The sequence below is a fragment of the Varroa jacobsoni genome, unplaced genomic scaffold (genome assembly GCF_002532875.2).
Source record: "Varroa jacobsoni isolate VJ856 unplaced genomic scaffold, vjacob_1.0 scaffold_1093, whole genome shotgun sequence".
NCBI classification, from domain to species: domain Eukaryota; kingdom Metazoa; phylum Arthropoda; class Arachnida; order Mesostigmata; family Varroidae; genus Varroa; species Varroa jacobsoni.
The window spans coordinates 65,908-86,082 of record NW_019213995.1 but is presented as its reverse complement, the minus strand read 5'-3'; the positions used below and the strand labels follow the sequence as shown (position 1 = coordinate 86,082).

The window sequence follows — 20,175 nt, the reverse complement described above, 5'->3', positions numbered from 1 at the left end:
TTTCTTTCGCAGATGGCCACAGCGATCCAGTCACAGATTTCACAGACCGTAGCAATGCAAAAGCGGGTGATACAGCTTCGCCAGGAGGCCATGCTGAAACGTATCACCGTGTCCGCCGCCTGTGACGAGTGAGTATCACACTGTGCAGGACGATAATAACAGCATTAATCAGTAGCAATGAAGGTATATCTGCAACTGGCTGTTTTAGCAATAGTCTTCGCTGAAGGCATCTGTTGTGATCAGTGCTGTGAGAAGTGAGCTTAGCTTGCTTTGTTTTGCTATTAAGGTTAAATCACGTTTACAATACAGTGTAAATTGTGTTTATTATCTGGCACAAAAAGCTTGCGGATGAATTGTGTGATGAATGTCTGTTCTCTTACCTCATATAACAGGCTGCTTTCCATGTGCCATCCATATTCCGCTGAGGACAACGGAAATTAAGTACCCTCCCGCTTTCCGACGGGAATGCTTGCTTTTGTCTTAAGATGGAGTAATATTGTGTGCTATGAAAGCTATTAAACTCGAGTACGTTAACCTTTGGGAGAAGCTGACAAATTTAGCAAGGCACCGTACAGATACTAACTAGACCTGTGGTTTGCTTTGAGGACTACTGAAACGTCAAACCTATGTATTTCGTCTTTTTACGTTGAGATCTGGGCTTAAGTGCAGTTGTTAAAGGAAGAGGTTTTCAAAATCACAGTCCATTGAATTATTTTTGCATTTTGAACGGCCTCAATAGATATAATAAACTGTAATAAAAACAATTATATTTCATAATGCGAAATCTTGCCAAAATACTAAAGCAGATATAGGGTATATGGCTCTGTTTAATAACATCGATCTGTGTAATTTCATAGAGACGCGCTTTCTAAATAGATCGCTATCAAACGTGCACTTAATTAAAACATCTAAAGATAGCATCTCTAAAGAAAATCGAAAGGCTAATTTTGGAAACGTTCGATTTAGTATAGGCACAATCTATAGCTGCCAATCGCGATGACGGAGCGTGCCTGGCTCGCGCGTACTCGCCGAAGGCGACCGCTACTGCGGCTGCGTGTGCTTGTGCCAGGCAACTAATACACCCCGTTCACCCGACAGCTGCTAGCGCTGTTGGCGATAATCTACGAGATATGGATCCTACACTTTTTTTTTTTTATTCCTGAAACAATGGATGTGAGCTTTTGTTCTAATGTCCTGCTGTTACTATTCCCACGTCACTTACTGGCGGTTGAACAGATTTCGTTTTTTCTGCAGGATAAAGGGTTAGACGCTCCTGGCATCTACCGCAGTATCGCAGTTAACGTGCCCGCCAACTCGGCCCTAGCGTGCATGTACATGTAATGTCGAGGAATCAGTTTCGTCATGAAGGTACATTCACTTCCGGAGATGTTTGACTAATGTAGTCGCTGGTTCGGTTTGTGAGTTTCGCTAGATTGACTCAGAAACTAGTCAATTGGATATTGGACCAGAGGAACTACGATTCGGGAAGTTTCATACAAGAGTTTGTTGTTGCTCATCGTCAGTACCGATGATAACGATGGCGGTACATTGAAATAGCTGAAAACAACTTTTCTCAATCGTAGATAGAGGACTCAATCGTCAATTGTAGAACGAATTTTAATGAGTGAATTCATCACATGTAGTATGGTACGAGTGTACAATGGTAGCAATAAAAAACTACCACCGTCCTGTAAAAGAGCTCTGTGTATGTTGCATACGGAAAGATAGTTAATGTGTTAAATTAACTGATCAGCGAGGAAGACTCATGAAGTGGTAACCGGCTAAATGTTCGGTACCTTCAGCGAGTCGTTCATTTAATTAAGTTGCCGCTGTGACACCTGTCGAGCAAACGAAGTTTGCCAGATTGACGATAAGTTGGGAAATGGGCCTGGTTTAGCTTCCACTATCTGGCATAGTCGTCGGACAATCGCTGAGGCTGTCTGTTTTGGATGAGGCCAATTCTCTAGACGAACAATTTATGTAACAATAACGCCTCTTTACAGGCCCAAAAAATGGTCAAGAACGTAGAAGGGCGCATAAGAGTATACGATCCTGAAATAGAACATCGTACATTTGTTCCTAGAAATCTGTTTTGCTGGAAGGGTATGTATTACAATGGTACGATGTAAATGCATGTGAAATATAGCATATGTTGCGTGAAACGTATGGTTTCTATTGATGATCACAACCTAGAATTTAACAGCTAAATTCTCTCTGATATGTTATTGAGTATAATAATGTCACAAAATCTCGCAATTTTTTTTTCTTAACATTAACTAATTTGTAGAGCTACTTTGTTTGAACTGTTTTTATTTCATGAAATTACCGTACTTAATTTTTTTTTCAATCAGAACAAACAAACGAACCCTGTTGAGAGATTTTCGTAGTTTCTCCCGTACAGTTTTGTTTTTCTCGCAAACACCCCCTTCCGTTTGCTCCATGAAGGGGTGAAAAGCATTTAGAACGTACTATAAACCCTATAATGAACACATAGAATATGCCTAACAATTCAGATTCAGACGGCGACATCCTCTGGGCGTTCCTTTTTCAATAGCTGCCCTGGTAACTGTAACCAACAAATACGTTTCTACACCAATTCAAATTCTCCTTGCTAAAAATAATAATAATAATAGCCAAAAATTAATAATCAAGAAAAATCATCAAAAATAAAAAAATATATATATAAAATGTCAGTAAATTAACAATTATTATTCAGATAATAATTGGTCACCAGTCTGTGGAAGAAACCCCAAATTAGAACCACGTTTAGGTATCTAGGAGGCGCATATCTAGGTTTCGTATACCTAACTGGGTTTGTTTCCATAGAAAATCTACGGGGAAAGGTTAAATGAAAAACGACCTGAGGTCCGAATGTAAAACTCGAAACATTTACTTATGTCTATCTCGATTTCGCCATCTGGTTGTATTCCTCACGATTTTCGCACGATCTTTCGACGCAAGAAAAAATTACTTCATCGCAAGCTTAAGATGTGCACTTTTCTCTAGACTTATACCTAATTGTCTCTGAACATAAACGAAAGTTAGCGCTTAGAAAATTAAGTTTGGTCCATGAGATTAAGTTGGTAACTAACTGTTACAACGATAACAGTAGCGACCATGACAAAATAAAACCCAACAAAGATACTCGCAAAGATGGAGTACACGTTTTAGTGACAACATTGAAAGTAGTAACTTTAAATACCTTGCGTGTTGAATATATCGATAACACTAGCATGCCGTCGAACGCAAAAAAAAAGTAAGTTGTTTGCAATGCAATTGAATAGAACCCCTATGATATGGGCATGCAGATGTAGACGTTGGACGTTCCCTCTGCGAATACGTACTTGGATAAGACAACCGTTCACCGAAATTCAATTGCTATTTCAAGCTAACAAGGGATGGCACATAGAGGTTGCAGCATCGTAGGAGATTTGTGCTGAAAAACCTGGAAGCCGTAGGCCATAAAGCAACCGGTATAAAAGCTCATGCATGCGGTATTGTCATATAATCGTATAGCCGGAATTTTTCGTTTTTTCTCGTTGTTCTCTATCTAGAAAACTGCCGACACGTTACAAACGAATGAGTTATTTTTACTCAAACTGACAAAACATAAATAATCAATAGGAATGTGTTTATTGTGACGCACTAAATGTCTTCTGCATTTGGCGCCTGGTGCAGAACAAGTCTGCACAGCTCGCTATTGAGCGAAACTCAAATCCTCTAAATTTATCGATTGTTATTTGTATTAGCATGATTTAATGCTAGGAAGACTTTGAGAAGAGCTGCCACACTGAGATTAGCATTGGAGGTGCAATACGAACGTGGGCACCCTTACTCGACCCGGAGCTCGTACGATTGTCTTCAGATATTTAATATAGACAGAACTATTCCTTGCCTTTTTACGAGTGATTACAGGTGCACTTCATGGTGCTCCCACGAAGAACCGTTTGTTACCCTGTGAGTTGCAAAAGTATCGTTTTTGTTTCACATACTATCTGTCCGGCACTCCTATCTTTTACGCATGTCAAATACGAAGCTATTGCCACAATTATGTCTGAAAGGTTTTGTGCTCAGCAACGATAATATTCCTTAGGAAATCTCACCTGTCACTCCTGTTGAAAAGAGTGATCAAAGAATTATAGATTGAAATTTACACGGCTATTGTGATAGAAAAAAAATGACAAATTTAGCTAGATACGGTGGGCCTATTTTTTATAAACTGTTTTGCGTGGGGTCGACTTTGACATACTAATTAGGAATTGATACCACACTATTTTAAGGGTACTTTTAAACGTAATGTTTGTACGCAGACGCAACTCACGGCTTTCGCTAATATCGCTGTACGTAGGTCTCCCTACCTATAATTTGACTGTATCTATCGTCAAAACAACCTCCGAAGCGCAGTCACCGTCTAAATTCTGCCACATTTGCTTTCGTTAACTCCCTTTAGTCTGGCTAACCTTTGCTGATGATGCTTATGCAATAGTTGCGTAAAGTTCACCCATCAAAGTTGCCCCCATATTATTTTACGATATACTCCGTGGGAGCACTATTGATCTACTACCGTAATAATAATAATGACTAATGTTTTTTTATTGGCCATGTGCCCACGCTCACCTAAAATCTTCTGTCATTACTTGAATGAACACTTAGTCACTTGAGTCATTTTCTTCTATTATGGACGATGTGTGAAAAATTAACGTGGCCTGGTAGAGGAACGGCCGTTCCGAACGTGATCATAAACAGCTGTTTCTGCCCGAAGCCTTGGCGAGACGTAAAAAGGGAGCTGCATCAAAGTCTTTCTCCCTAATCCGCTAGCTCCAGTGTCTGAGAGCTCGCTATTCGGTGGCCGTCACCGATGGCACTTTGAAACCTTTAATATACCCGAGTTTTTGTTTGCTCTTCTAACTTCTCCAGTTCTGCCTGACTTTGCGTCATCGTCGGCTACGGACTAGACCCGTAGAAGCGTCAGATGCTGCACTGAAAGGGGCCTCCACCCTCTCAAAGTCGTATATAAACATCCGCTGGTGGTGACTCCTGCCGGCTACCGCAGGCAATAGCCACTGTTTTTCCATCTCCAGTGTCACGCATATGGGTGCTATAACAGCGAACAAGTACGTCAAGTTTTTTGAGGATTAATTAGAAGCGCGACAAGCTAGAACGGCTAAGCTAACCTTCTGGACGATTTCACTTAACTCGATAACCATTTAACAGTTTTGCCCGACGACTTGTCATGAGAAACAGTACCCTCAAGAGTATAAAAAGATAAATAGATTTTCAGCAGGGCAAAATGCAGTATTGGAATCATGATGACGGCGATACTGCTGTCGACACCGGAGTAGGGGATGGCCATAGACAGCAAAGACAGCTGTGTATATGCTAAGTCGGTATCAGAAATGGCTTTTATCGTTATGGAAAAATATTACCAAAAGAATTCAATATTCTACTAGCTGGCGGAAAGCGTACAGCGCCTAGTACAGGAAATGACGGAGGTCCCTATTACCGCTGACGTTTTTTATGTCTTGCAGAAGCAAAATCAAGCAGGACCTAAAGAAGATGGCCGAGTATGATAGATTACTTCGTTAAAGCGACACAGGCCAGTACTGTCATAAAATTTTGTTAAATCTGGTCTTATCCATGGAATAATAACTGGTCGTTTCCCCAAATCCCCTCGTTTTTAAAGTGAGCATTCTTCTCTAGTAAAAATCGAGCAGTGAATATGCTTTAACAATAACGCTGTTGACGATGGCGTAGCGGTACTCGGTTCGCTCATTACTTCGGCCAACTGGGTTGCATAACACGGTGTGTTAAGATAAAAGAATGACAGTTTACGTTCGGACTCCTAGAAGTTTTTGGGCAGATGCCAAGGAACTTGATTATTATTTAGCCCGAATAGGAATATTAATTGTACTTTACCACCACAAGATAAGAGAGAATACCAGTGGTCATGTTTTCGCTGATTGTTCTGCATTTGTTAATGGATTGGCTAATTAAACAAGTCTCCTAATTGTATCCGCTGCGGCGTTTGTGGTCTTTGGCTGGATGTCGACAATCCTACGTCAATGCCAGGCCGAACTTTCTCGGCTATCTGCATCACAATCTAGTTTCTAAGGCCTCTTATTGGTTCTTGTGTTTGTCACTTATTTACATTTAGTGTACCAAATATATATTCTCAATATCTCATCTTCTACGTAACCTGCACGGATGTGCTATCTGTGTGTCGAATAAACATCTGTAATAGGCTCTTTGTTTCTATTTGCTCAAGTTACGATTTAAACACTGTGAGCACTATCGACTTCAGGGGTGGTCTTCAGTATGCTAAGGCTTCATGTACCGGTGCCCACAAAGTTTCCACTGAAATTAAATGTAAAGTCTATTTGGCTGCGCAGTGTGTAGCGTACTACAGCTATGTACAGATAAACTAAAGTCCGAACAGCACAAGAAATCGTAGAAAAGTCGTCATGAGATTTGTAGAATCTTTACGAATTACAACAATGAGTATTTTATGTTATTAACAGAGATATCACGGGAAAGACTTGTTTTCGTGTACAGTACGTACACTAGAAGCTCAAGTATGGCAGTTCGAGGTTATCATCCGGACCTAGATGCCAGGCTGTGTTTAGCCGTACGCACACGATCCTCACCTGCAGGGAAAGTATTATCCATCTTACAGAAAAAACATAGCGGTTGATCGTGTGTCGTAATAAACGTATCTTTATTATCGTTTAAAAGCGTTTTATGATTCAAGTAGTTTCAATGCTGTGGCGTAACCAGAGGTTATAGGCGAGTCGTTTTTTCAAAATAGGCCGTTGACTATCCGCGTTGTTGCATGTTCATACCCTTCGGTGACTAAGCTGTAATAGGCATATGCTATTAAGGACAACGTTCCTTCTCGATGCTGTCCAGCTCTAAAAGGCTTTACGCATATTGTTACACGGTAATTCGGCATATCATAGGCCGCTATTTTTTTTATTGGGTACATTTATACGATGTATTTAGCTCCAAGTCTAACTGTGTAATCAGAAGGGTATAATCATCAGAAGAGATATATAAGGTTTAATTGATGTAGGATGGCAGCCAGTAAATGTCAGTTCGTAATCAAACCGATCACACCTGCCCCAGTATAGCACCAGGAGCGCTTGCGTAAAACCAGTAACAGAAAAAACACCGGGTTTTGCGCTTTGAGACCCGCTCTCGATACAGCCGAGGTTCCGTTAGCTTGTCCTGTATATTTCCGTGGATGTTATCTATAACATCCACGGAGATGTACATGGCCCTATACAAATACTTATTTGATGCAAGCCTTAAAATATCACTTGAGAAAGAGCTGAAAGCTTTTTCTTTTGCCAGATTAGAATCCATAGGAACACGATGCGAATTGGCTTTTGGCCAAATGCTTCTCTTGTATTCCGTGACGTAGCCATTTGGTCGAAAGCGTTAGGTTTAACGGTTTTAGCTTACTCGATAGCGTTTAGAGGCTTATATGGATTCCTGTCGCGCTTCGATGTCTTGGTTTGTTTGAAGCCGGGCCTTGACGATGTTCGGACCATTGATGCATACCGTGAGGAAGAAGTTTGTTGTCAAGTTCCTTTGTCAAAGTTTCCGAGCTGAGCTATCTCATTTCGTGCATTATCGCTTCTGGCAACCCGGTCACTTCGCTAATGATTCCGCCTTTCAATCCATTACCGTGCATCCGTTTCGACATCTTTTTTGCTGAGTCCTACAATTGTATACGCAGTCAACTACTGGAAACTTTTTTTTCTCTCTACTTTTTTTGGCTTCGGCAAACAAGTTCGTAATACATTTTGACAACTTTACCTATAACCAGAAATCAGTGTAGTGCATCTGTTGTAAAAGGTATATTTTTTTTCATTTGAGTCATTTCATTCGGATGAAAGGTGCGTCACTTTTCGTCACAGCATCACGGATTTACGTTTTATACTTTTTATTTTATATATTTTAGTTTATATTCTGAACTTATCAGTGCAATTTTTGTGTATTACGATTCTCTGTTTGAAATTTGAATGAAATTTCCATATTTTCCATTTTCAATTACCAAGCATGCCACCATAATGCCTAATGTGACGAATGGATGATGACTATTATTATTATTTTTATCTAAAAACTCATGCAATAAAATATTTTTTTCTTAAAGTTCAAAACCATGACTTCGAGTGTACATTTTAGTAAATACAGGCTTTTCAACGAAACTAAAGTCACACCTGAAGGATACAACTTCTCTTGTAAAGGCCGTTGTTATGAGTCAAGCTTCTCTCCCATAGGCATATATTTCGAAACTTGAACTACGATGGGAGGCTACAAAAGATCTTTACCGTATTAGACGTGGCCGGTGAATATTTCCGTTGAATGTTCCAGGCGCACTTCCAGTAATGTAGCAAAAGAGCTTTTTTTACGAGGAAGACGTGTTGAAAATAGATGTTTCCTCTCAGCAAGTTTGATATTATGTGATATAATTTTTCCATATATATACCTAGCTTGCATTCCTGTTTCGTTGTATTGTTGTTAGTTAGGGAAAACTACTCCATAATTATGTGTACCTCTTTCGCTTATACATTTCTATGTTTCGAATTTTACGTCCGGTATTATCGTTAGGCATTCTATCAGACCGAAACGAAATCTGCCTATTTATCTACTTTCGGAGTCGAACCCAGACGATATATATATATATATATCGAAAGTTATTGCACCGGTCCAATCCTTATTATTCCTATTTTCAAATATTATTTTTCTATATGGTTATTATATTTCAGTATAGAGTTTTACTTTGTAGATTTATTACTACTGAGACTTTTTTTTATATATCATAATGTCCGTGCACTATTCACCTTCAGCTATTTCAGTTTCAAGATCTGAAGTTCTACAATATGTTCTGATGTCTCGGGTAAACAAATGAACCGACTAGTCTTCCCCACTGGGGGTTACGTGATACATACAGTTTAGAGCAGAAATGGGTTAGTTAAGTAGGGATTTGTAGACAAGTTGACCAAAACAAGTACTTCTTTCTTTAAACTTCAAGAATCTACCCCTCCGGGAAATAAATATAGAACTATAATTTTATGAGTGTTACTGTTACGTTAAACACATACCTATGTAGATGTACGCTAAGACTGAGGGAATTTTAAATAACGAACGAACGAACGAACGCTGTTTCAAGCGTAGGCTTATTTTTCGCCCAACACAGTTTTTCTATCTGTTTGTTTCTGTAACACGTTATATTCCGCTGTACCCAACGCTGACTGTTTGCCCCTTAGACGCTGTTAGTGGTAATTCGCCCTTTATAACGTCGAGTTTGTGTCCAATGTTTTCATTGCTATGAACATCGCGTCGACTGAAAGCCAAGGGTACGGTAAAAGTAAGCATCATCATGATACACGGCATAGAAAAACATGGGATGCGTGGTGTATGGTTGAAATAAGCAAACAGAACACGGAATTGCTAAACGAACTTGTGAGAAAAAAGTCAACCGTTCATGCTATCCGGTAGAGAGATTCAAGGCAGAATATCTGACTACTGATTTCCGGATAGTCCCTGTCTGCGGTGTCCGACATCGAGAGAAAGGTTTGATTTAATATCTAGAGTTGGTCCATAATCATGACATATACGATGATCCTTACATATTGTTCCGTTTGCAAAAAAACTTGTTCTAAGTTCAGTCTTTCCTTTTCAACCGAGGGTCGTTTAATGCATTTCAGGTAGAGTAGTCTGATGATAGTAACAATAGGTTAACATGTGAACCCGACGTTGAATCAAGCATATCAATGAACTAAATCGAATTTTCTACACAAACACTCAGAAACAGTGTTGGGACAAAGATTTGAATTGCCAAGAAAGCTTATCTCACCGATCCTTCGCTATCGCATCGATATCGAAGCGATGCGCGGGCACTCTACCCTGTACCCCTCAAATCTCAACAGTATGCCCCCTTTTAAAGGGAAAGGCTTCTCCAATAGACAGGTACATCCCATGTTCGAGTCCCGATGCCATATGAGAACCTTGTAATTCTCCAATAACGTTTCGTAAGATGGCTGTTCGTTAACGTCTATTACCTTCAAGTTCTTTGCTATAGCGTACCTTCAATCTAGCCGAGTGTTAAATGAATTCAATAGTCCATCGATTGAGTCTTTCACTTCGGAGGGTCTGACGTACTGACATCTAATGGGGAAGAAGAGATCCAAAGTGAATAAAATAGGAAGAAAGAGCGTTCAGAAAAGATTTCTTAGAATGGTTGTTCTTGTCGTTACGGATGTTGTCTGCGAACCACGTCGTCCTGCCTGGAGTTGACAGAGTGAACTGACGTGAGGCAGAAACGGTTGCAGGAGTCGCAGAAGCCGGGTTGAACCAGACATTTTAGCAAACAAGAATCTACTGTTGTGGGTGGCCTGATTGAGGCTATTGAATGAAGGACTCTACTGGCTTTGCGGGCTTAAACTGAAAAAATAGTACCAGCGCACCTTTTGATTCGGGTCGGCTCATGTGTTAGAAAAACGCATTAGAGTTGAATTGTTTCGTATTACGTTTGTCTAGGATGCGATAAAAGGGTAATGCGCGCTGAAAATTCGCGAGCGAAGGGACCCGATCGATCTGAAAAAGTTTTACCCACAAATTGCCGTTAGTTGAACTTCGACTTGTTTATGCTTAACTTCGCTAGTTTAATGTTTAAAGCTGTTGAAAAAGTAAACGTTTTGAGTTTTATGTCTTGTCTTACTGTCGTTTTCGAATTTCATAGGCAAGCACGTTACCACTTTACCATTACGTGAAGCAGGTAGTTCTAAAAGGGGTAACGGACTATAATGGTCTATATGTGGAAGCTAATATGCAGCAAAACAACCTTCGCATTCGCTATGAAGAAACATACTTGAAATCTGAAAACGAACTCTGATGCATATGAAGGACCACAAGTATTTCGTGGGCGGTGGACCTTTTATTTAGTGAGCTCTAAGAGCTAAAGCGACTCCCGTGTATACATACTTCCTGTATTTACACTCATACGTAAATATAGCTAAGAAAAAAAGAAACTCGATAAATAATAATTGCTACCGTCAGTAACACAAGCTTCACTGGTTGGACGACGTCAGCCTATCTAGTTAATTACTCTTATAATACCTTCTAATAACATATTAGGCGAAATCAATATTTGGTCATCTTTCCGATGGTAGACTACGGGTCTACGTCGGCTGTGCGTACTTATATAACTTCGCTTCTAACTAAAAGCCTCGTGACTGTTATGTGCAAGTTCTACATATTTCTTGTGAGAACGGAAAGTTATGGTTATGATTAGGATAGACAAGAATCTATGACATAAGTTCCGAATTTCTTTCATTATTGATAACTATTATCACCTATGACGCATGCTGAAGCCGCTGAATCCTTCATATAAAATCAATAGGACACTGTTAACCTGCTTTTTCTCGGTCTACGAAGGCACTATGTAAAAGAATCGCAAACATTTCATATTTAGAAGTTGAATAATTTAAAAGCATTACTAAGGTTTTAATGGATAGCAGGTACAAGGTGTCATTACTATAGATTGAATATTGTATTCACTCCAGCAATGCTACAGTTTAAGTTAGCCCTGTTGAAAGCTCCTAGGATTCAACAAGCTGTGTACTGCACTATGTATTCCAGACCCCCTATATATTTTTACGTCACCGATGCGACGAACAATTTCACGTAGGAAGCGACCTAATCTTACGCCTTAAGCGGTTGGTAAAAACCAACCGCTTAAAGCGTAAGCATGGGGCAAAAAAGCTCTCCAGAACCCAGCCTCATTGGTTCCATTTTCATATTGGTCTTGCAAGTCTTAAATTGATGACCAAGATCATTTGAATGATATCTGTGAAGATTAAACTATAGTAGACTGTGTATTTTTTGTTTGCGATTGCATAGGACTAAAAAGTGACTGCAAAATGCAGATGCATTTTAGATAATAGTTTTCTTTCTAGATAATAGCCACTGCAGCAATAGTCAGCTGATATGCTGATCATTTAGTGATATGTGAATTTTCCCGAAAGAAAAAAATAGCGTGCTCTATGCGTGCAGATTTTGCCATTCAGACATCGACCTTTTCTAATTGGGGTTCTATTAAGACATTCTATGCACCTTTGCTAATTTTGCTGATGCAATATATTTGTGTTTGTGTTCTGTGCTAATGTCATTGAAAATTGTTTCGGGTGGAGATCTTTTTGTGAGTAGCTGTTGTATTTAAGTATATAAACTATAGTGTTCTCTGTTTCCTGTGTGGCGAATTTACCCTTCTTTTTCATGGACTTTTTATGACTTTTATGGCCTGCTGGTATATGTATCGCGCATGAAGGCCAATCAAATAACCGCTGAACCGAAGTCAGGTTCAACCGATCGGTATTATTCCTATCCAATTTTGAGTTTTGGTGCCAGGACACACAGGAGTAACGAGAGTTATAGGCTGACCATAACAGATCCACTGAAACACATATCTGAAGAAAACTATCATTAATCCTGCTACTGGAGGGAATACAAACGAGCCACATCTTAGCGATTGCTAGCAAAAAAAGCAGTTGTTTCGAGAGGGCCGGAAGTGATCCAGACAGTAGCACTGTTCAGTCTGATTCTGATCGAGCTGTCTTTTTTGCACGGCATTAACAAAAATTTATGAAGATATGGAACCGAAGCTAGTAGCGTCTCCAGGCTGCTGTGTTACGACTGTATGAAGCGACGTGTAGATAAACCGAAAAATAAACAGATAAGAGGTTGAGAGACGGATTATCCTGCTGCTATGATTGTGGAAGTTATTCTGTTAAATCGTTGACGCCATGAGAAAATGAACATCTAAAACGTCTGTGCCTGGCCAAGTACTTCAGATGGAAGTACTTATTTATAAATGAGTATGTGTCATCCAGATATGCAAACGAACTCGACGTATATATCGAAAGGACTCACCAGAAGAGTACCTAGGTCACGGCGAAGCCTACAAAACGCGAACGTTGTCCTGCGGCTCACTAAGCAAAACCGGTAAGCCAAACTATCGACACAGATATAATTTAAAAAACGAACATTAAATGAATAAGAAATGCCAGCTAGAAAAAGAGACTGTTGTTTGTCCTATTTTTAGGACAGAGTATAGCAGAGTTTTGTTATACTGTCAGGGAGTGGAGTTGTCTGTTTTTCGTAATTGTTGTTTTAATTGAAGGCACATCTGTTATGTTGCATCAAAAGATATTAATCACTTTTGGAATTATTTTGGTCATAACTTAGCCTCTTCCTCGCAAGAAAAGAACGAGATGTTTAAAGAAATATATGAAAACTTGTTTTTTGACGCTTAAGTTAGCCAGCAAAAAAAGATTGATCTTCCCGTATTTGCTCAAAAAAGCAAAAAGCTATTTGTAGCCCGGTATTGACCCAACTATATAGAATCTATATAACTAATATAGAATCGACTCGGTTTCGAGATCAACGCTCGATCTAGTCAGACGAAGAGGTCTTTTCACAATTAAATATCTAATTGACAGCCAAATGGCCCAGGTTTACATCCTCGAGCAAGTCGAGATTATGGATTCCGTTACTGACTTAATAAAATGCTACCAATACAATCTGTGTCCTCTGACGTACAATTCCTTTTTATGGTCATACAATGCTTTAGCTCTTATCCACGGGTTAGCTCCAGTTATCCAGACGATAACTCGATATCGACTCGACGATAATCTCTCTACGGGTGGCATTTAATTATAACAATCTGTCTTCAAATGTTCGTAATTGGGGTTCTTTTTAGCAGATACGTTAAATCGTGTTTATTTGAGCATAAATAAACATAGCTTGTCCTAAACTTGACGTACATTTTTGAAAAGACTACCCTGACGGCAAGGTTTACAAACATGGTCAAGGTTCTACATACTTAAAAAAAATACATAAAATAACATAGTAATTGTAGTCAATCGGAAAAGTAGAATCCAATTAACATGCAGGCATCAAACTCCACCAAAGTAACTGTTGTTTGCATTCGAGTTTCTGTAAAGCAGCAAGAGCTTGGCTTGCTATTGGGTGTAACAGCCAGCAAGACCAAGTTGAATTTACACAAGCCCAGAGGGCAAGAGTGCACAACAGCTGCTTTTCGTCCTTAGGAAACAACTAAAAAAGAACCCCGTTTCATTTTTTAATATAAAAAATGTTAGATGTGTGCAAAAGTTACCAATCTTTTTGTCGAAGTAGCTTTTGCATGTCTTAGCCCTGCCGCGATTTCAACTGTCAGAATTGATGAAAAAGGAAGCATAAGGGTCAAAATAAGGGTCTCGGATGGATTCCGGATAGCTTATTCTCTTTAAATATGAGAGCTAATGGAAGTAATCACTCAGTAAGAGGCGCTACCGTAGTCGTCACCTCCTTATCGTTATCATCATTATTGATGCATTGGCTGCAATCAATGGCATAATTGTAGACAAGCGGATGGCAGCTAAAGCATAAAAAAGAATATGTGAGATGTTATTGTTTACCTACTTCTCAGTGAGAAATGATGCGCGGTAAGGGGTACTTAACAGAGGAACTGACGAGACAAGTCCAGGCTTGGTGGTGAAATTGGTTAAATCATGAAATGGGGAAAATTCGCGCACTAATATATGCACGGACGCCGCATAACTTCGAAATCCAAAAGGCTGTTTGATTTCAGTAATTGGAAGTTATCGACTGACCGCTTGTGTTGTTGATCCGTGTTTCGAGTTCGCTACGTCCGGTACCGCCATTAGACATTCAGTCAAACAACAGGCAAACCAAAGCTTGCCTATGTCTAAACCTAGACCACAATGTGTTCCTAAGATTAACGGGCAAATACATTATCCACTAAGTTATCACGGAGACCACTTATGTTGTTACTACCATGAATGAGCTATGATAAGGAAGTGCAATCGTTCTAACAGTATAAACTGAGGTGTAAGTTCATTTTAATCCGCCCGTTGGTGCATTTCAAACGTTGTAGTTTAGTTAATAGGGCCACCTGTGCCACATGTCTCTACGCCGTATTCCTATATGATTGTGAGGTGTGCAGGTGGGGGGCTAGCTTTTATCTCCACCAAGGTAACTTCGTGAGGTGATTGTGCCGTCACATTGCTTACTGGGATTTGTTCGCATTATCAAAATGGTCCTTTGTTTCATTAGTCAGCAAGATTTCTTTGGCTGGATCTATTCAACCGCAAATTCAATCACGAGCACGCTATATATGTACTTAAATTTTGTTTTACGGAATTGCTAGCCACACAAGTATATTGTTTATTGATTAAACAACACCACTGGTGATTGACAAAATGCATGCGTATCTAGTAGCAACAAGATCGTTAAGCAGCGTGTAGCATATTAACACACTTATACTGCCATTCTAAATATTATCAACCGCAATTGTACTTGTAGAAAAATAGTAAATTTGACTTTAATATAAAAGAATAAGCTTCCTTTTATTTATGTGTCGATGTCAAAAAACAAGATTTTATTCAACAAACGGTTTGTCAGCCACGATATCCAATACGAAGGTAAACTACTTAATACAACAGTAAGCAAAATCCTTTGACGGAAGGATAATTCAGTTCTGGTAACAAGCTATCCAGTATAAATGACTGCGTTACTAATCTAAATTCTTAATAAACAAGGACACACTTATACTGAGAGACATAATACAAAAAATTAGTTTTATCGAAATGGCCCTGACCTCAGTTTCTGGAAAGTTTTGTGATAGATATGCTAAAACTATTGTTGAGAGATCTTGGTAATTTCAATTTTTAGTTACTTGTTAATTTTAATTTAATGACTAAATTCATCTATCAAGAGACAGCTTCAACACAATTATTGTGAAATATATAACCCCGATGCTTTAATATAATGAAGCAACAATAGTATGCTACTATAGAGAAATCAATTTCAGCATACTGCTTATGTCGTTCATCTTCTGCCATTGCTGGACTCTCTTTCGACCGAACCAGTCAACAATTTATGCCTCGCATGGAATATGAATGGCAGAGGAGATAGACGCTTACGAGGTAATCAAGCCAACGCTTCCCTTGGTTAGATGACAAGAAATAGATGTCTCCTTATGTTTCCGCGTGAATTGAATCAGCTCAATGAGAAAGTAGTTATTGTCGCAGGGACAACATAAGTCAGGTAAGCTTATTGGAAAAAAGAAGGGGCGGTGTGCCGTGGAAGAGAAGATTAAGGCCCAAAAAACACCATAATCTATTTTCATCTCTAAGGACATCTGCCAGCTTAATCTTTTAACTATAACCTTCTATGAAGGTTCTATGAGCCAAAGAGGAGACGAGATGACGGCTTTTCTCTTCAAGGACGCTTTCTGGCACGGCAGTTCTCTCATACTCATAAACTAGCTAGTGGGATAGTGAGGATTATGTTGCTGCTGTTGTTGTTGTTGTTGTTATTATTATCGTCGTGCATATCGTTTACTATTGATTAAAAAACAGGCAGACTGCTAATCGGCTCACTTCAACCTAGACCTTAATGCTGGGGCGAACGGATCTTTGGAAAGATCTACTAAGGACAAATTCAGAGTATGTGATGCAATTATTCCAATAAAGAGTTTGTTTGAAATTTTTCTACTGGGCCTTATTTTGGATGCGTATTTACTTGGATTTAATGTTTTACACATATCGGTTTAAATTAAGCGACTTTCCGTAAATCCTAAAAGGGACACGTCTCAATTCTACCTTCGCGAGTTGGAAGTAATAATAATGACGATCAAAATGAAATTTATAATTATTAATAAGCAACATATCGGAAGCTCGCTTATTGTAATGTCCTACCCTTTAGGACTGTGCATGGAGGAATTCATAACTGGCTTGGGATGTGCGCAGTGAATTCAAGCGCCGTCCAATTAGAAGTGTCTTACCTTAGGTAGCGGTTTCCACCACCTACCTACAACTAATAGGTAGAGTCTTGACCGTATCAATTTTATACATACTTGCCAAATCTTGTGTTATCTAAACAGTCGACTTGCCATGAAATATAGGTAATATTTGCTCTTATAAACTGCTGGGTTGGCGTCCAACCTTGGTTAACCTTACTATACACGTCTTCCCACTATCGTAGGTTTGTTGAGTTTTACTTACCACACGGCGTGCACTCGCCGTCATGCGCTAAATGGCGGATTTGCCTTTTATCGTCTACGCGTCAAGCGGTAACTTCAGATTCGTGTATTTTCTTAGCTATTCTTCCCATTTCGCTAATGTGTGGGCTCTCTACAAACACCGTATGGTTTCCTCTCTCGTAAAAGTAACCGCTTCGGCATCGGTTAGCACAGCAAATCCATGAGTAGCGTGTTATGATCGAGAGGACGTGACGTCTCTACTGTTTCAGCGTGCGTCCGTTATTGGGAGGACGTTGAGCATTGAATGAGTTGATGAGTGCGCGTACATTTTACGCACGTATCCTGTTATGTAAGCTAAAAACACAACGTTCAGAAAGTTCATAGGTGACTCCACTTGAGTACGTTTCGGTCGCCTGAGTGTCTTAACACGCCAATACGGGGAAAGGTTGTTTAGATAATAGTGTATGTACATATATGTATACACTGGCGAATCGTGGTAGCCCTCTATCACTGTTGCTATTACTGTCATTAACGTTTTTGCGATGCTTTACTTTTTAAAAATAATAACCATGGCTGTATCGCTCTTAAACCTTAATGTTATGTAGTACTACAAAACGTACGTAACGAGAGTACGGTCAAAGAAGCTACGGTAAGACTATAAACACTTGCTGGAATAGCTTGTTAGTCCTCAATTATGTGCTCCCTCTATATTTCGAGTTTTATGTCTAGTATCGCGGTTAGACATTTCATTAGACGGGTGGCTTCCAACTAGAAACGAAGTGTGTCTCTGCCCGGATTTGCACCTAGATCACAACGTGGCCCTAAGATTTGCAGGCTACCCATTAACCTATCACGGGGACAACCATATAGGGTACTAATGATGATAAATCCATATTCGTTTGTCAGGATTGGTGTCGCTCGGCGTTCCCTTAAGTCGACCAGTACCCTAGCGAAAGTGGTCCACTTCTTCAATTCCATTGCCGTATATCGTGTTTGAAGGCAGAATAAGTTTCGGCTGACTAGAGGCGGTTGAAGTGGAAGGAATTACAGACGGTTGTACCTTTTACGTCCTAAGATATGGAAACCTAAGAAAAGATGTGGAAACCTTTAGTAATGCAACGAGGAAGAGGGGCAGCGAAGGAGCTCTTAATATGACATACGGTTATCGCCAGATGGAACGTTGTCCAAAGGAAAAGTTCGCCTGAACAGGCGAGAAAGGAAAGGAAGGAGACCGTATATGATGTATTTTTTTCTAAGTGCACTATCTGCGTAGACCTTGTGTCCCGTCGCTGGCCCCTGTAGTCCCCAAGAAAAAAAATTGCCATAAGTGCCGTTTACGTCTCTTGCGCAGAGAGTTCTCTGGTCACGTACTATGAGAATTTTATCAAACACTTTTTTTATTTTTCTTAATGAAAAGAATACAACTAAATGGAATTAGATATATTAGGTTTGTGACGTTTGCAAGGCGTTAAGGCAAAGTGCATTTTAAGTTTAGCATGAGGGATCCTATCAGTAACGGGGACTCGCTGTTCACATTCGAATTATTTGACTGGAGATAGACATTGATAGGATACCCGAGACTCGAACCTATTTGGCACGCCGACATGGCCCTTAGTGTGTAGTAAGTGGCTTAATCTTGTAATAGGATGACGGGAATGTCGCATTGAAAGAACATGCGAAATTAGAATGCCTAGTAGTCGTATATAATCAGCTAATATATATATACTATATATTTATGGCCGCTTATTAAGAGTCATTTCAAAGAATTACTAATATTTGCTTTGTATCAGTAAAAAAAAGTAAAAAAAAGAGTACGTATTTAGTTACGGAATATCAAGGGCTGTGCTGTTGTATGTCAAGAGATCAATGCTAAAAGACATTTCACAGTAGTGGCAAGGTCTTTTTTAAAAATCGACTGCCTCACACGAATGGTAGGTAGTCCAGCTTACTTTTAAGCAATATCTCGGTCTATTATAGCCCACATTGAAAGTTTCGACTCGCAGTCTTATAGTGCTCGCTACCTCTCGGCTTTTCGAGCTGTCAGAAACCAAGTAATCATTGAATGTACAGATATGTAGAGGTATACGCTGTCTCAATATGCTGTCATTCAATAGGATATTGCTACATTTTCATCACGATGGTTTACCAAAGAGGGGTTTACGTACCTGCATCTCCCTTTTCCTCTCCACATCTTTTTACTTATCTGAGTCTTTCTCTTCATCCTCACATCTCCCCTTAGTACGGTTTTTAGTACTCCCCTTAGTACGGTTTCAAAAAAAAAAAAAACACGAGACCATACGTTAGAGAAACGTATTGCTGTAAAATGAAAGAAGTAGGCGAAACAAAGCTATTCTATACATCCTTCCTACCTAAAACTGAAAGATGTGTCTAATAAATTAAATAGAAAGCTCGCACAGATGAAAGGAGCGTCGAAGTCAAAATCTCTATTTGTTTCAATACGCTGCGTTCTACCGAGCTCTAAAAACGTCTTTGCTACTGAAATTTCTTGCGCTACGGATAGCAACTCGTAATCGTTTTGGTATGAAACTATTGGACTGATGAAAATATGAGGGATGCGATTTGGCAAGTTTCGCAGACGACGGCGCACATAGGCGTGCGCACTTGATACGCGTATGTATAGTACGACCAGTTCAGCGATAGCAAGATAAATACCCCTGGTGGTCGGCTGCTGCTGCTGCCGCCGCCAAAACATCCCTACCAAGACAAATTATACATTTCAACGTATTCCCGCGCTGTAGAAGCAGTGGAGGGGGGCTCATGTGAGAGATGCTGGCAAGGCAGATCGAGCTTTTAAGTGTCGTGCGAAGACATCTCAACTCGTTCTTGCTTGGACAGCCACCGAGGCTCCTCATCGACGCCTCCCTACAGCAGCTATCTTTTGCTGTTGCCGGTGTTATGCAATGCACTTCAAACCGGCTCGTGCTATCTGGGCCTAGCTGTCATTTTTCATTTCAGATGTCAGCTTGGCGGACACAGCTGTCTGCTGTTAGCGGCAAACAATTCTGTTTTGCAGACGGCAGAAATGGCACACAGTTGGTGGAAGATAGAAGGAAGGGGCAGAAGGCGCAGGCGAATTCAATGTG

General features: G+C 39.8%; 1 protein-coding gene and 2 long non-coding RNA genes across 4 annotated transcripts in view; 2 read left to right on the top strand and 1 right to left on the bottom strand.

Moving 5' to 3' along the window:
• Nucleotides 1-20,175, top strand: part of LOC111266518 (guanine nucleotide-binding protein G(I)/G(S)/G(O) subunit gamma-12-like) — an 89,654-nt gene that overhangs the window by 5,889 nt on the left and 63,590 nt on the right. For both annotated transcript variants that reach the window (XM_086970937.1, XM_086970936.1), the window contains exon 2: nucleotides 13-128. In XM_086970937.1, the coding sequence (XP_086827063.1) occupies nucleotides 13-128 (116 nt within the window). The remainder of the gene's footprint in view (nucleotides 1-12; nucleotides 129-20,175) is intronic.
• LOC111266519 (uncharacterized) lies at nucleotides 6,688-14,569 on the bottom strand. Its single transcript, XR_002684137.1, has 2 exons — nucleotides 14,488-14,569; nucleotides 6,688-7,818 (listed from the first exon to the last, which is right to left on the bottom strand). It is a non-coding gene; the product is annotated as an uncharacterized LOC111266519 (long non-coding RNA).
• Nucleotides 14,619-18,500, top strand: LOC147752670 (uncharacterized). Its single transcript, XR_015313495.1, has 2 exons — nucleotides 14,619-14,916; nucleotides 15,899-18,500. It is a non-coding gene; the product is annotated as an uncharacterized LOC147752670 (long non-coding RNA).